Genomic DNA, 15027 nt, shown 5'->3' on the forward strand with positions numbered 1-15027 from the left:
AGATATTTGCAAATGACATATCTGATAAAAGGTTAGTATCCAAAATATATAAAGAACTTATAAAACTCAACATCTAAAAGCAAATAATCCAATTAAAAAATGACAGAAGAGTTGGGGCGCCTGGGTGGCTCAGTCAGTTAAGCATCCGACTTTGGCTCAGGTCATGATCTCGCGGTTCGTCAGTTCAAGCCCCGCGTCAGGCTCTGTGCTGATGGCTCAGAGACTGGAGCCTGTTTCAGATTCTGTGTCTCCCTCTCTCTCTGACCCTCCCCCGTTCATGCTCTGTCTCTCTCTGTCTCAAAAATAAATAAACGTTTAAAAAAATTAAAAAAAAAAAAGAATTGACATTAAAAAAAAAATGACAGAAGACATGAGTAGACATTTCTCCAAAGAAGAAATACAAATGGCTAACAGACACATGAAGAGATGCTCAACCTCACTGATCATGAGGCAAAGGCAAATCAAAACCACAATGAGATATCACCTCACACCCGTCACAATGGTTACAAGCCAAAAACCCACGGAACAACAAGTGTTAGGGAGGATGTGAAGGGAATGAACCCTCCTGCACTGTTGGTGGGAATGCAAAGTGGTTCAGCCTCTGTGAAAAACAGTACAGAGGTTCCTCAAAAAATTAAAAATAGAACTACCCTACAATCCAATAATCACACTACTGCATATTTACCCAAAGACTACAAAAACACTAATTCAAAAAAACATATGCACCCCTATGTTTATTGCAGCATTATTTATCATAGCCAAATTATGGAAGCAACCTATGTGTCCATTGATAGATGAATGGATAAAGAAGATGTGGTATATATACACAATGAAACTCGGCCATAAAAAAGAATGACATCTTCCCATTTGCAACAACATGGATGAATCTAGAGAGAATAATGCAAAGTGAGTCTGAGAAAGACAAATACCATATGATTTCACTCACATGTGGAATTTAAGGGAAAAAAATGAACAAAGGGAAAAAGACACAAACCAAAAAAACAGACTTTTAACTATAGTTATTCAAACTGACGGTTACCAGAGGGGGTGGGGTGGGGAGGGTGAGTGAAATAGATGATCAGGATTAAGAGTACACTCATCATGATAAACACTGAGTAATATATAGAATTGTTGAATCACTATATTGTATACCTGAAACTAAAAAATAATAATAACAATAAAAATAATTACAGATTGGTATCAGGGTAATGCTGGCCTCACAGAATGAATTTAAAAGTTTTCCTTCCTTTTCCATTTTTTAGAATAGTTTGAGAAGAACAGGTATTAACTCTTCTTTAAATGTTTGACAGAATTCAAACCTATGAAGCCATCTGGTCCTACTCTGATTTGTTGGGAGTTTTTGATTACTGATTCAATTTTGTTGCTGGTTACAAGTCTGTTCAAGTTTTCTATTTCTTCCTGCTTCAGTTTTTGGAGGTTATATGTTTCTAGGAATGTATCCATTTCTTCCCTGTCCAATTTGTTGGCATATAGTTTTTCATAATATTCTCTTGTAACTGTTTGTATTTCTGTGGTGTTTGTTTTATTTCTCCTCTCTCATTTGTGCTTCTTTTTGGGGGTCCTTTCCCTTTTCTGTTTGATAAGTCTGGATAGAGGTTTATCAATTTTATTTATATCCTCAAAGAACCAGCTCCTGGCTTCACTGAAAATACTAATTCAAGGGTATACATGCACCCCGATGTTTATAGCAACATTATCTACAATAGCTGAATTATGGAAACAGATCGAGTGTCCATCAACTGATGAATGGATAAAGAAGATGTGGGGTATAAATTACTAAAATGTATTGTAACTTTACAAATTAAGAATAATTTTTAGGCCATTAACTAGTCTTAGGGGAATGTTATTGGAATTGAATCAATGTGCTATAAAATGCAAGTAGCAATGTCAGAGACTTAAGACTGATGACTCAAAAAAAGTACAATATATGTTCTGTCAATGCCTTTTTGTTTAACCATTTTGTCTAACTATTTTATTTTAAATACTATATTCTGTGGATACAAGGCAGACACACTAATCAGGTGACATTGCTTTATTCGGCTCTGTAGATGTTGTTGATCAGTAATTAATTTCTGTTGTGAAGAATTTGTTAACAAATCCTGAATTTATGTCTGATGGAGAAAAATAAACACTGACCATATTTTTATACTTAAAAAAAAGATGTGGTATTTATATATATACAATGGAATATTAGCCATAAAAAATGAAATCTAGGGGCACCTGGATGGCTTGGTTGGGTGTCTGACTTCGGCTCAGGTCATGATACCATGGTCTGTGGGTTTGAGCCCCACATCAAGCTCTGTGCTGACAGCTTGGAGCCTGGAGCCTACTTCAGATTCTGTGTCTCCCTCTCTCTCTGCCCCTCCCCTGCTTTTGTGCATGCTCTCTCTCTCAAAAATAAATAAACATTAAAAAATTTTTAATTAAAAAAAATGAAATCGTGCCATTTGCGATGACATGGATGGGTCTAGAGAGAATAATGTTAAATGAATCAGAGAAAGACAAATACTATATGATTTCACTCATATGTGGAACTTAATAAACAAAACAAATGAACAAAGGGAAAAAAAGAGAGAGAGAGGAAAACCAAGAAACAGACTCTTAAGTATAGAGAACAAACTGATGGTTACCAGAGGGAAGGTGGGTGGAAGGATGGGTGAAATAGGTGAAAGGGATTAAGAGCACACTTATCATGATGAGCATTGAGTAATGTATAGAATTTGAATCACTATATTGCACACCTGGAACTAATATTATTTGTATGTTAACTAACTGGACTTTAAGTAAAAACTTTAAAAAATCACAGGGACATTAACCAGGGACTGAGTTTCAGCCATCTTTATATTTTTCCTATCTAGCATATGACGGGTCCTGAATCAATGCTTGCTTAAAGAGCAAAAAAAAAATATGTAACAAAACTTTCCAGATATAAAATAAAGTTTTATGGTGAGCAATGTTTTCTCCTTGGATGGAGAAAACAGGCCCTCCTGTAAAGTGTAACTAATGACACCTACTTCACAGGACCATTGTGAGATTTAAATGAAATCATTTATGTTGCCCCATGGGAACTTGCTTGTTATATGAATTTTGGTCAACTCCTTTCTGATTCCATGGAATGATTCCCACTATAACCCTTAAGCCAGACGGTTCCAGCTTGTAGCATCAATGCTTGCTTATAATATAACATGTTAAATTTACATTTAAAAAAACTAGTGGGAACCATGCCACTTTTAAGATTTGTTCATCTATTCATGTTTTTCCATTCAACAAACTTTTATTAAGTATATGCCAAACCCAACTCTTTGTGCTGAAGATACAGAAATAAACAAGGTGCTACTGTGACCTTAGTAAAGACAATAAATAAGAAAGCAAAGAGCATTTCAATGTAAACATTGTGATAGAAGTGTACAAATGGTGTTATGGGAACACAGAGGTGTATGCTTTCCAAACAACCCAGTGCTTGTCCCAGTGTTCAGTCCTGTCTATGTATTTCTGAAGGCCATTTAGGGCATCTCCCTATGTCTAGGGGGGCTATGGTTTTAAATAGCCCCACTGATGGTATGCTAGGGAAGAAGTAGAGCAGAGAAGATGAAAGGGTATGAATCAGACAGAGCTGGATCTACATCTCTCCTCTGCTTTTTATGGGTGATCTTGGGAAAGTTACTAAATAATCTAGCTTTGGTTTTCTTGATGTTTTTCAAATATGACAACATGATCGGATGTTCTCTGCTATTATAAAATAGCAGGGATCACATCTCCAAAAATGAGGTTTCCTTGGAATGGCCAATATATTTTTAAAATTTTTTCAAAGATGCTACCACCACACTATTCAGCAACACAAAATAAGATGTTTGGAATTACAGAGCTGGAAAGAACTTAGAGATCATCTGATCCAAGCCCTTCATTTTATAGACAAAGAAACTGATAACCATGAAGTTGTGTGACACCATCAAGGCTGCTCTCATACTTGAAAGGAAGATGGATGTCTTTTATAATATTTTTGTAGCCATCTTCAAGTGCAAAATCCTAGCTGACATGTTAAAGTAAGAAAAACATACAGCATACATTCCTAATCACTAAACTGTCAGTGAAAAGAATAGTCTATACAAAGGCTAGCTGCAGTTAGTACTTTGCTGTGAAAGTTGGAAAACTGTGTGCAGCATATTCATGTGAACACATTCTTAAAAATGACTGTACTTTTACAATTATTGAGAACTAATAAACCTAGAATGTTTTTAAGCAAATTTAATGTGTTCAATAGTTTGTTAATTGGTTGATTTCTTTTTCAAACCAAGGAACAAAAGATACAGTAAGTAAGTATAAGAAATACCTGCCCTTGCGGAAATTGTTCAAAGTTAATGGCCCCATCCTAGGGGTGCCTGGGTGTCTCAGTCAGTTGAGCATCCAACTCTTGATTTTGGCTCAGGTCATGATCTCACGGTCGTGGGATCAAGCCCTGTGTTAGGCTCTGAAGTGAGCATGGAGCCTTCTTAAGACTCTTTCTCTCTCTCTGTCCCTCTTCCCTGGTCATGCTCTCTCCTTCTAAAATTAAAAAAAAAATTAAAAAAAAAAAGCTAATGGCCTCATCCTAATCGTTGGGTCATAAATGGAGGGCAAAAAGGTTATAGAATGTATGGACTCTGAAATCGACTGGGAACATACAAATGTTCTCCATTTTGTCTCTTCATTGAGCATGAATGGTCATGGGAGCCTCTGAACCTACCAGCTTCCAGAACCACCAGGAAAGATGATGCATTGTCACATGTAAAAATAAAACACTTGTTCTTGAGTGCATCTTTCCACATAAGAAGAGGTAAAGTAACCCCATCAGAAAATGTTACAGTAGAAAGAAACTAAGAGGCAGCATTTAAATATAGCCAGAAACAATTTCACAGAAGAGGTGAAAATGATATTCAAAGTGGGAAAATGACCATTAATTTGTTAATGTTAAGCCATTATTAAAATGAAAACTGAAAATTGTCCCAGTCTAATTCATTCAATGAAGAAAAATTATTGCCTCCAGAAGAGTCTTACTCTCCTGTGTTTTCTGCTTGTTGTGTTTAAAATATTTTTAAATACCCTCTCCACATTTTTATAATTTCCTAAATAGTGACTCTCGACACAGGTTTTTTAAACATTTATTTATTTTTGAGAGCGAGACAGAGACAGAGCATGAGTAGGGGAGGGGCAGAAAGAGAGGGAGACACAGATTCCGAAGCAGGCTCCAGGCTCTAAGCTGTCAGCACAAAGCTCAATGTCAGGCTCAACCCCATGAACTGCGAGATCATGACGTGAGCCGAAGTTGGCGCTTAACTGACTAAACCACCCAGGCCCTCCTCTATTATCTTTTAAAACCTTCTTCATTGCTAACTCAACCAGAGTAAATTCTGTTATCTGCAGTTAAGAATCCTGATGGATATGCACTGCGTTAAAAAATTCTTTTAAGCCCAGTAATTTTAGTATATAGGTTCTTATCCATTTATGAAAAGAGTAACTTTACATGCTCAATGCAGTCTACAACGTTTGCATCTGATCATCGTTCTAGGAAAACACTGAGTGAGGAGTGCTAGAAGATTTTTATACTAAGGAAAAGGATGAAGGATTTTTAGGGGGCCATAAATTGTATTTTACAAATTATCATCTATAAAAGCCTATAATTAAGCCAATGCGTACAGCAGGAATACTTAGTTGTTAAAGTCCGTGGGTGTGATCCAAACATTATATATATCTTATTGATGCTCCCTTTTGAATAGAATACAGTGAACAGAGATAAATTAAACAAATGTGTATGTCTGCAACAGAATAGATACTCATATGGCATATACATAAAGTTTTTATAAAGTGTGCAAGCATTTAAACATTAACAACTTCAAGTACGTTAGAAACGTGTAAATGGGGTTTAAAGAGATTTATTGATACTTAAGATGAATACAGTGCACAATAATGCCCCAGATGTTTTTATTTCACACTTGTGACTTAAGAATAACTAATAAAGACTACGAACTATGAGAAGAAAATTAAACAGACACATAATTGTTTCTTTCCAGTTTGTATCCCAAGTTATTAAAGCTCAAATTTTAGGCAAGAGCTTAGTGGAGATGCTACATAAATGCTACGGCTCCTATACGAAAACCTTCAATTATAAAACATTATAAATCATGTGAAAAGAATTAACAGCAAGTCATCTCCAAACTGAGTAGAATAAAGAAATTATTTAACCTCTTGGAAGGTGCTTCGGACACAACTGTTCCTAGAACTCTGCTCTGAAATGTTTGAAAGTCAAAGTCAGACCAGGAGGAGTGTTTGGAAGGAGGCCAGGATTTTTAAATTTTAATTAGATGTTTCAGGTTTCGTGGTGTTAATTATTTCAAATGTTACTAAATTATTCTCTGCTCTCGGCCTGGAGAAAGGAGATTCCAAGTGAGTTTGAGAGAGGCAGGAACTCCCCAGGAGAGGGCAGCATCACATAAGGCGACAAAGGAGACAGTGGCTCGGACAGCAAAGCAGTGTTCGGGGAGGTTGACGGGGTTGCGGAAGAAAAGACATCCGAGAGGACAACCTCCCGGGGTTTAGAAATGGAAGTCAGAAAACTGCCAGAGAGAAATTGGAACAGTGCTAATAAACATTTAATTTATGAAGTTTAGGGACGCCTGGGTGGCTCAGTCGGTTAAGCATCCAACTTTGGCTCAGGTCATGATCTCGCAGTTTGTAGCAGCTCAGAGCCTGGAGCCTGCTTCAGATTCTGTGTCTCCCTCTCTTTCTGACACTCCCCACTCACGGTCTCTCTATCTCTCTCTCAAAAACAAATATTTTAAACAATTTTTTTAAATGAATAAAAAGTTTATAGGTGAGTAGATGACAGATCATTGTGATTGCTGTCGAGACTATTTTCTGAGGGGAGAATCTGCAAATACCTTGTGGTCTGTTAAATGCAAAGGCTCTTAAGGATATGAGAGGATAACATATTTGGAATGGGTGTTGTTCTGGAAAAATTCCAGGCTTATATACTCATAGAATAAAGGACTGAGACTTGGGGCTTTAGTGCCTTGTTCAGTCTCCCATCGTTCCCCGAAGAGAGGAGCTTTGGGATAACAGCTGATGGAGAAATGCTTGATTCTGGAAGAGAACAGATCCCTGGAGCTGATAGAAGATTCTGAGAGGCAATAAACGGAGGGAAAGATGTTGTCAGAGAAAAAGGAAAGAGGCAGAGAATGGCTGGCTGAGCTGGAGCAGGGTGGAATCAAGAGAGACACATAAGAGAGATAGCCATTTGGGCCAGCAAGTTGCCAAGACGTGCTGATTGAGATAAGAAACCAAAGGATAGGATGATGAGTGGGTCCTCTTTCCCTTGTGCTGTTTTCAAGGTTCTGCACCAAGCACTACTGAAATTGGGGTGGTGGCAGGAATCCAAATAATCAATGTTAACTTTGTGAACGCATCAAGGACAGAAGCCAGATACCTTCTGTCCTGGGTTGCCAATCTTGTCCATCACCACTTGGATCCTCTCCTTCACTAAGCAATATGGAATGACTGCAATCCTCGTCTTGGTCAAACTCCTGCAGTATCAGGAAAGAGTAACTCAGTTATTCAACTTACTACTTTGTTGACAAAGTGAATATCGATTTTTCTAAGCTAAAGTTTCATACCATGGATTCCTTTTAAATTAGAGGAAGTATTTAGAACTAAAATAATGGGAAAAGTATCTGCTCCTGGAGCACCAGGCTCAGAGAGATGTGGACATGATTAATTGTATAACTGAAAATGAAGATCAAAGCTAAAACCACATAGACACATAGAAATTCAGTATTTTACACTTTTTTATCATGTCAGTGTCCAGGCTGCTAAGCTGCCACAAATTCCATCTGGGTGGGTAACTGGAGAGAATCCTTTGGCCACAGCAGTGAAAAACCCCAAATGAACGTGGTCTTTTCCATAATGCCTCCCTGGGGCATCATTCACAATTGGTGAGGATGGAAATCCCTGCCCCATATGGAAGCTACAGATGTAACTCTGGACTGAAGGGAGGCAGTAAGGCTTATCAAAGTTTTCACTATGACATCTTTCTGATCTAATTATGGCACATAACCTCTCAAGGAAGGAAAAACTTCCTTTTTATCCTCTAGAAAATAATCATTATGCTTAAAAAACATGGTAGAAAACCAACCTGATTTATGAAAAGTACTGCTCTCTAAATAAGTGTTTTCTTATTAGAATTTATTGTTGTTGACAGGTTCCTTCATTAGAAGTTGTTGCCGCTGGTGATTTTGCCCTATTTAATGTATCAAACAGCGACAGATGCAAATAGTAGTTAAAATACCCCATCATAACCCAGAAGTTACAGTTAGCTCTCTGGTTTCTATGATCTGTTATCTATTACCACTATTTAAGAGAACTGTTGGATAAAGTCTTTGCCCTAGGCTCAGATGCCTGTCACACAGGTGGGAAGTCTATCATTCTGATATTTCGTTCATTCATTCCCAATCAAGCTTGGGAAGTTTTCCACTTTGTTCATTTTAATTATCACAGAAAACAATCAAAATAAAATCCTTTATTTACGCTGCCATTAAAATATTTTAGGTATTCAGGGGCACCTGGGTGGCTCAATATGTTAAGCGTCTGACTTCGGCTCAGGTCATGATCTCACAGTTCATGAGTGTGAGCCCCGCGTCAGGCTCTGTGCTGACGGCTCAGAGCCTGGAGCCTGTTTCTGATTCTGTGTATCCCTCTCTCTCAGCCCCTCCCTTGCTCATGCTCTGTCTCTCTCTCTCTCTCTCTCTCTCTCTCAAAAATAAATAAACATTAAAAAATTTAAAAAAAAATTTAGGTATTCAACTGTAATAACTTTATAGTCCTACCTTTTACATAGCAGCAGTACCTGCTTTTTAAAACTTTTTTTTTTCTAAGTAGGCTCCATGCCTAGTGCGGAGCCCAAAGTGAGATGTGAACCCATGACTGAGATGAAGATCAAGAGTCTGATGCCACTTTTTAAGCCACCCAGGTGCCCCTTTTAAAAGCATTTTATTAGGTTCCTGGGTGGCTCAGTCAGTTGAATGTCTGACTCTTGATTTTGGCTTAGGTCATGATCCCAGGGTTGTGGGATAAAGCCTAGCGTTGGGCTCTGCACTGAACATGGAGCCTGCTTAAGATTCTCTCTCCCAATCTCTCTCTCTCTCTCTCTCTCTCTCTCTCTCTCTCTCTCTCTCTCCCCCTCTGCCCCTCTTCCCCACTTGCACTCTCTCTCTCTTAAAAAAAATTTTTTTTTGTAATAAAGCATTTTCTATCTCCTGGCAAAGGAGGTACCCTGTCTCAGACCATCCTGGTTGTCAGTGGCAAAAAAGAGATGGGGGCTGGTTCACCCTAATACTAATACTAGACTGTTGTGAATTTCACTGCTTGCTCTTTTCTGCATTTCAAAAATTCTGTCACTGTGTGGCAAATTTCTTCTCCTTTCCATGCAATTACAATGGTTGGGGGAGGTGTTCTCTTTTTAGACTATATAGAAATACAAAAGAGCATTTTTAAAATGCACTAGAGTGGTGCCTGGGTGGCTCAGTCGGTTGGGCGTCCAAGATCAAGCCCTGTGTCTGGCTCTGTGCTGACAGCATGGAGCCTGCTTGGGATTCTCTCTCTCCCTCTGTCTCTGTCTCTCTCCCAATAGTGCTCGCTCTCTCTCTCTCAAAATAAATAAATAAAAATTTTTAAATGCAGTAGGAAAAATCTGTCATCTTACAAATAAAAAAGCAAACACGATTAACATAGAAATAATATTTCATCTTTTTCCTAAGTATTTAAAAATACAGTTGCATCACATCTTATTTTGTCCAGCCTTTTCACTTAAGGCAAGTACAAATTACATAGCAATTTACTAAGTAAACATCATTTTAATGTAATTATAAATTCTTTCTCTCAACAAGTATCTATCAGAGGGTCACAACAATGTTTAGTAAACCCCATGAGTCTTACAATATAAGCCTCATAATGCTTATTAGTCAGTTTTTAATTCTTCATTATTACACATAGTGCTGTGGACACCCATGCAATTAATACCCAAATTTTTATTATTTCTTTAGAGTAGGTTTCTAGATATTGAATTATTGATCCAGAGAGTATGAACATTTTTAAGTTGTTTTACACATACTACTTTAAAAGTAAAGTTTCCACTTAATGCTTACACTCTACCAGCAGTTCATGAAGGTGTTTCACTACATCTTCTCCCCGATTTATCAATTATCATCACTTTTTATTTTTAGTACTGTAATTTATGGACGTGGTCATCTTGTTGTTTGAATGTGCACATTGTGATCAGTAGAAAAGTTTGGAGACAGTTTCACATGTTTATTGACCACTGAATTTTTCCTTTTAATAGATATAGTCTTGTTCAGATCCTTAGTCTGGGAACACTCTTACGAGACCTCAAAATATATTCCTACCATTTCATATAATTACAGTGATTCAATTAAATTTTTATGATAAACTTTGGCAAATAGCAGCCTTCATGTGGCAGTGTTAATATATAACTGGGGGTTGTCTGGGTGGCTCAGTCAGTTAAGTGTCGGATTTTGGCTCAGGTTGTGATTTCACGGCTCATGAGTTCGAGCCCCGCATTGGGCTCTGTGCTGACAGCTGACAGTCTGGAGCCTCCCTCAGATTCTGCATCTCCCACTTTCTCTGCCCCTCACCCACTTGTGCTCTGTCTCTCTCAAAAATAAATAAACATTAAAAAATACACACACACACACACACACACACACACACACACACAACTGGCTCTCATGTCAGGTGTCTATGTTGATTAATGAGCTGTGATCAGTCTCAACTGCTCAGTTCATTTATTAGTTGGTCCTTTAGGAAAGTTGAAAGACGCAGAGTGTGGGCCCACCTACCAACAAAAATCCATTTTGATGACTAGCATCTACACATGTAGGGTCAGACACTCCTCTATGCAACTTATATATATTAAATAATTTAATCCTCACACCAACTGAAGGTAGGAATTATTGTTTTCTTTTTACACATGAGGCCCAGAGAGGTTAGCCAGTGGCAAAGTCAGGATATACACCCAAACTCTGAAGTCTGGTTCCAGAACTCTTAACCCCTCTGCTTTCTTGCAACCATGGAAAGTTCAAAACAAAGAATCTCAAAAAGAATCAGAAAGAAAAGAATCAATAACGGTAAGCAAAATTTAGAGAAAGGATACTGAAACCTAATTTATAAGTTTTGCATGGGAAAAAATAAAAGGTATGTGATACCTGCTAGTATCTGACAAAAATTTCTTCCATAGAATAAACTGAAAAACCGTAAACATCACACAAACCCAAAAGGATGTAGGGAATAATATATGTTTTGAAGGCTTATCACGGAAACGAAGACTCTAAAACAGAAACAGCTCTGGATTCTCTAATTTATTTTAGAATGCTAAATAGGAAAGACTTTAAGATGTACTTGGGTGCCACAAGGACAACTGAAATAATGACACTCAGTCATGAGTGAAGAAGAGAAAATATTAGAATAGCACATCCCCAGTATAAATGGATTTCATAAGCCACTGACAATGATGCAGGAGGTGACAATAGACTAGAAAAAGTATAGCATTCTAATCAGCAAACAACAGAATCTCAAACATACAGAAAAGAGGCATAGAAATCATACATAATTAAATTTGGAAGGAAGAGTCTCTTTACATGAAAGGAGACTCAATTCCAAGTACTGTGATTGGGAGAGGCTGTAAAGTCTCTCAGAGGCACTCCTACAATCAAGGCAGCTGCTTATATTTGTAAACTATGAAAACCTATTGCAGACCACCAAAAAGAAAAGCAAGCTTTCATTTAAAGAAAAGAAGTGAAGGATGACCTTGGGTTTTACAATTTAAGCCTTAGAGAAAGCACTAGAGATGAAAAGACAAGTTCAATAGTCAGAGTCTATTTCTCCCTCAGAAATGAGTTCAAAGTTATTTCAACCATAATAACAAAAATATAGAGTGAGGTTCAACAAAAGTTTTTAAACTTTTTTTGCATGAAAAAAATGTACTAATATAAAGGGATGTTTAGTCCTTTTACAAAAGAGAATTACTTAAATATGCCACAAAAAATGAAAAGCAAATGTGTTTTTGTTTAGCAATTTCTAATGCATAACAGTCACTTAAAAATTTTTTTTTAACATTTATTCACCTTTGAGAGACAGAGAGAGACAGAGTGTGAGCAGGGGAGGGACAGAGAAGGAGACACAAATCGGAAGCAGGCTCCAGGTTCTGAGCTGTCAGCACAGAGCCCAACGTGGGGTTCGAACCCATGAACTGTGAGATCATGACCTAAGCTGAAGTCGGACGCTTAACCAACTGAGCCACCCAGGCACCCCAGTCACTTTTTTTTTTAGTTTATTTGTTTATTTTGAGAGAGAGAGAGAGAGAGACAGAGGGAGAGAAAGAGAGAGAGAGAAAGAATATGAGTGGGGGAGAGGCAGAGAGAGAGGAAGAGAGAAAGAATTCCAAGCAGGCTCTGTGTGTCCCCAAAGAGCCAGACTTGGGGCTCGATTTCAAGTACTGTGAGATCATGACCTGAGCCAAAACCAAGAGTCAGACACTTAATGGACTGAGCCACCCAGGAGTCACATGATGGTCACTTTAAAGACTGATCTCTAGGTATTTTATTTCAATTACTATGTAATATTAGTAACCAAAAACAACACAGCCTTTACGGTTGTGACAAAACCTGCTGCGTAGCAGGGTTTCTCAGCCTCACCACCTATGACATTTGGGGATGGATAATTCGTCATTGTGGGGCTGTCCTGTGCCCTCTAGGATGTTTAGCAGCATCCCTGACCTCTACCCACTAGATGCCAGTAGCACCTCCACCCAGCTGTAACACCAAAAATGTCTCCAAATGTTGCCAAATGTCCCCTGGGGACTCTCTGTTGAGAACCAGTGTAATAAAGCAACTGTGGTTTGGTTTTTGGTTTTAGCCTGTTTAAAAAAGTTGTAAAAGAAAAATATTCAAACAGTATGAAATATGCTATTGTTTAATATTAAAAAATAGTAATAGTAGTATTAAAAATAAACATTTCCATTCTACCCCATCCCATCTCATGCCCAAGAGGAGTCTTTTTTTTTTAATTTTTTAAATGTTTATTTATTTTTGAGAGAAAGAGAGAGACAGAGAATGAGCAGGGGAAGGGCAGGGAGAGGGAGACATAGATTCCGAAGCAGGCTCCAGGCTCTGAATCCTCAGCACAGGGTTCAACACAGGGCTTGAACTCATGAACTGTGAGATCACGACCTGAGCAGAAACCAAGAGTTGGACGCCCAACCAACTGAGCCACCCAGGCGCCCCAGAAAGAGAATCTTGAGCAGGCTCCATGCCCAGCACAGAGCTCAGATGTGGGGCTCAATCTCACAACCCTGAGATCATGACCTAAGCCAAAATCAAGAGCACGATGCTTGACGCTTAATCAATTGAGCCTCCCAGATGCCCCACCATTACTTTCAATTTAAGTGTAGCATACTTTCAGAAAGTGCATAGATTCACGAATGTTTATAAACTGAACATAATTGTGAAACCAGGACCCAGACCAAGTAAAAGAATTCTTACACATGATGTAAGAATTAAGACCCATAAAAAATAGATAAATTGGTTTTCATCAAAATGAAAAGCTTTGGGGGGTGCCTAGGTGGCTCAGTCAGTTGAGCATTCTGCTCTTGATTTCAGCTCAGGTCATGATCTCACAGTTCGTGAGATCAAGGCCAGTGCTGGGCACTGTGCTATCAGCATGGAGCCTGCGTGGGATTCTCTCTCTCCTCTCTCTGCCTCTCTCTTGCATGTGCTCTATCTAACTAACTAACAAACCAACTAACTAAATAAGAAAAACTTCTATTCAATGAAAGACCTGTTACAACGGTGAAAATAACAAGCCAGTTCTTCTATTGACTAGTAGAAAATATTTGCAAATGACATATCCAGAATATATAAGGGATTCTTTAAACCCAACAGTAAGAAAACAAACAATCCAATCAGAAAATAGGTTAAAAATTTGAACAATTCATGCTGATGGGGAATAAACCCATAGAAAAATGATGTTCAACATCAGTCATTAGGGAAATGGAAATTAAAACCACAATGAGATACCACCATACTTCTACTAAAATGGTTAAAATAAAAAATACTGACACTGCCAAATGATGGCCAGGATACAGAGATACTGGATCTCTCTTCATTGCTTATGGGAATATAAAATGATAGAGCCACTCTGGAAAACTGTTTGGCAGTTTTTAAAAGGGTTAAACATACATTTGCCATATGATCCAGTATTTGGATTCCTGGACATGTATCCTAGAGAAACGAAAACGTATGTTTATATAGAAATCTGTACACAATTGCTCATAGTAGCTTTGTATATACTAGCCCAGAACTGGAAACAACCCTAAATGTCTCTCAACAGGTGAATAGTTAAGTAAACTGTAAACACCTGTGCCATAGAATACTCCTTAGCAATGCAAAGAAACTTGATACAACTTGGATCTATCTCAAAAGCATTATGCTGAGTAGAAAAACCAGTCTCAAAAGTTTATACATATGAGAATTCCTTTTATATGACAGTCTCAAAATGACAAAATTATGGAGATGGGTAACAGATCAGTGGTTGCCAGGCGTTAAGGATGGAGGAGGGTGTGGCTATTAAGAGGGCAGTAGGAAGGGATTCCCTTGGGGTGACAGAACAACTTTGTATCTTGACTGTGGTGATTGAAGGGATAAATATCAAAGAACAGTACACTCAGACACATGCGCAAACAGAAAAAACAATGCATGCAAATACTAGTGAAATCCCAGCAAGGTCTGTAGCTTAGTTAATTATAATGTGTCAGTGTCAATTTCCCAGTTTTGACAACCTGCTAGAGTTACGATAATAGTTCCCTTTTGGGGAAGCTGGTGAAGGTTACACAGGACTTCTATGTACTATTTTTATAGGTTCCTGTGAATCTGTAATTATTTCAAAATAAAAAAGGTTTTTTTAATT

General features: G+C 38.0%; 1 protein-coding gene across 8 annotated transcripts in view; it reads right to left on the reverse strand.

Annotated features, from left to right (window-relative positions):
- Positions 1-15027, reverse strand: part of MAP3K19 (mitogen-activated protein kinase kinase kinase 19) — a 63805-nt gene that overhangs the window by 21279 nt on the left and 27499 nt on the right. For 7 of the 8 annotated variants that reach the window (XR_006205421.1, XR_006205420.1, XM_042948538.1 and 4 more), the window contains 2 exons: positions 14181-14342; positions 7481-7577 (listed from right to left, as the gene is read on the reverse strand). Coding sequence is in view for 6 of the 8 variants with exons in the window: in XM_042948538.1 (XP_042804472.1) it covers positions 7481-7577; positions 14181-14342 (259 nt within the window). In the remaining 2 variants the exon portion in view is untranslated. The remainder of the gene's footprint in view (positions 1-7480; positions 7578-14180; positions 14343-15027) is intronic. The other variant, XM_042948536.1, reaches the window with a different exon arrangement.

This window comes from Panthera leo, chromosome C1 (assembly GCF_018350215.1).
Source record: "Panthera leo isolate Ple1 chromosome C1, P.leo_Ple1_pat1.1, whole genome shotgun sequence".
NCBI lineage: Eukaryota > Metazoa > Chordata > Mammalia > Carnivora > Felidae > Panthera > Panthera leo.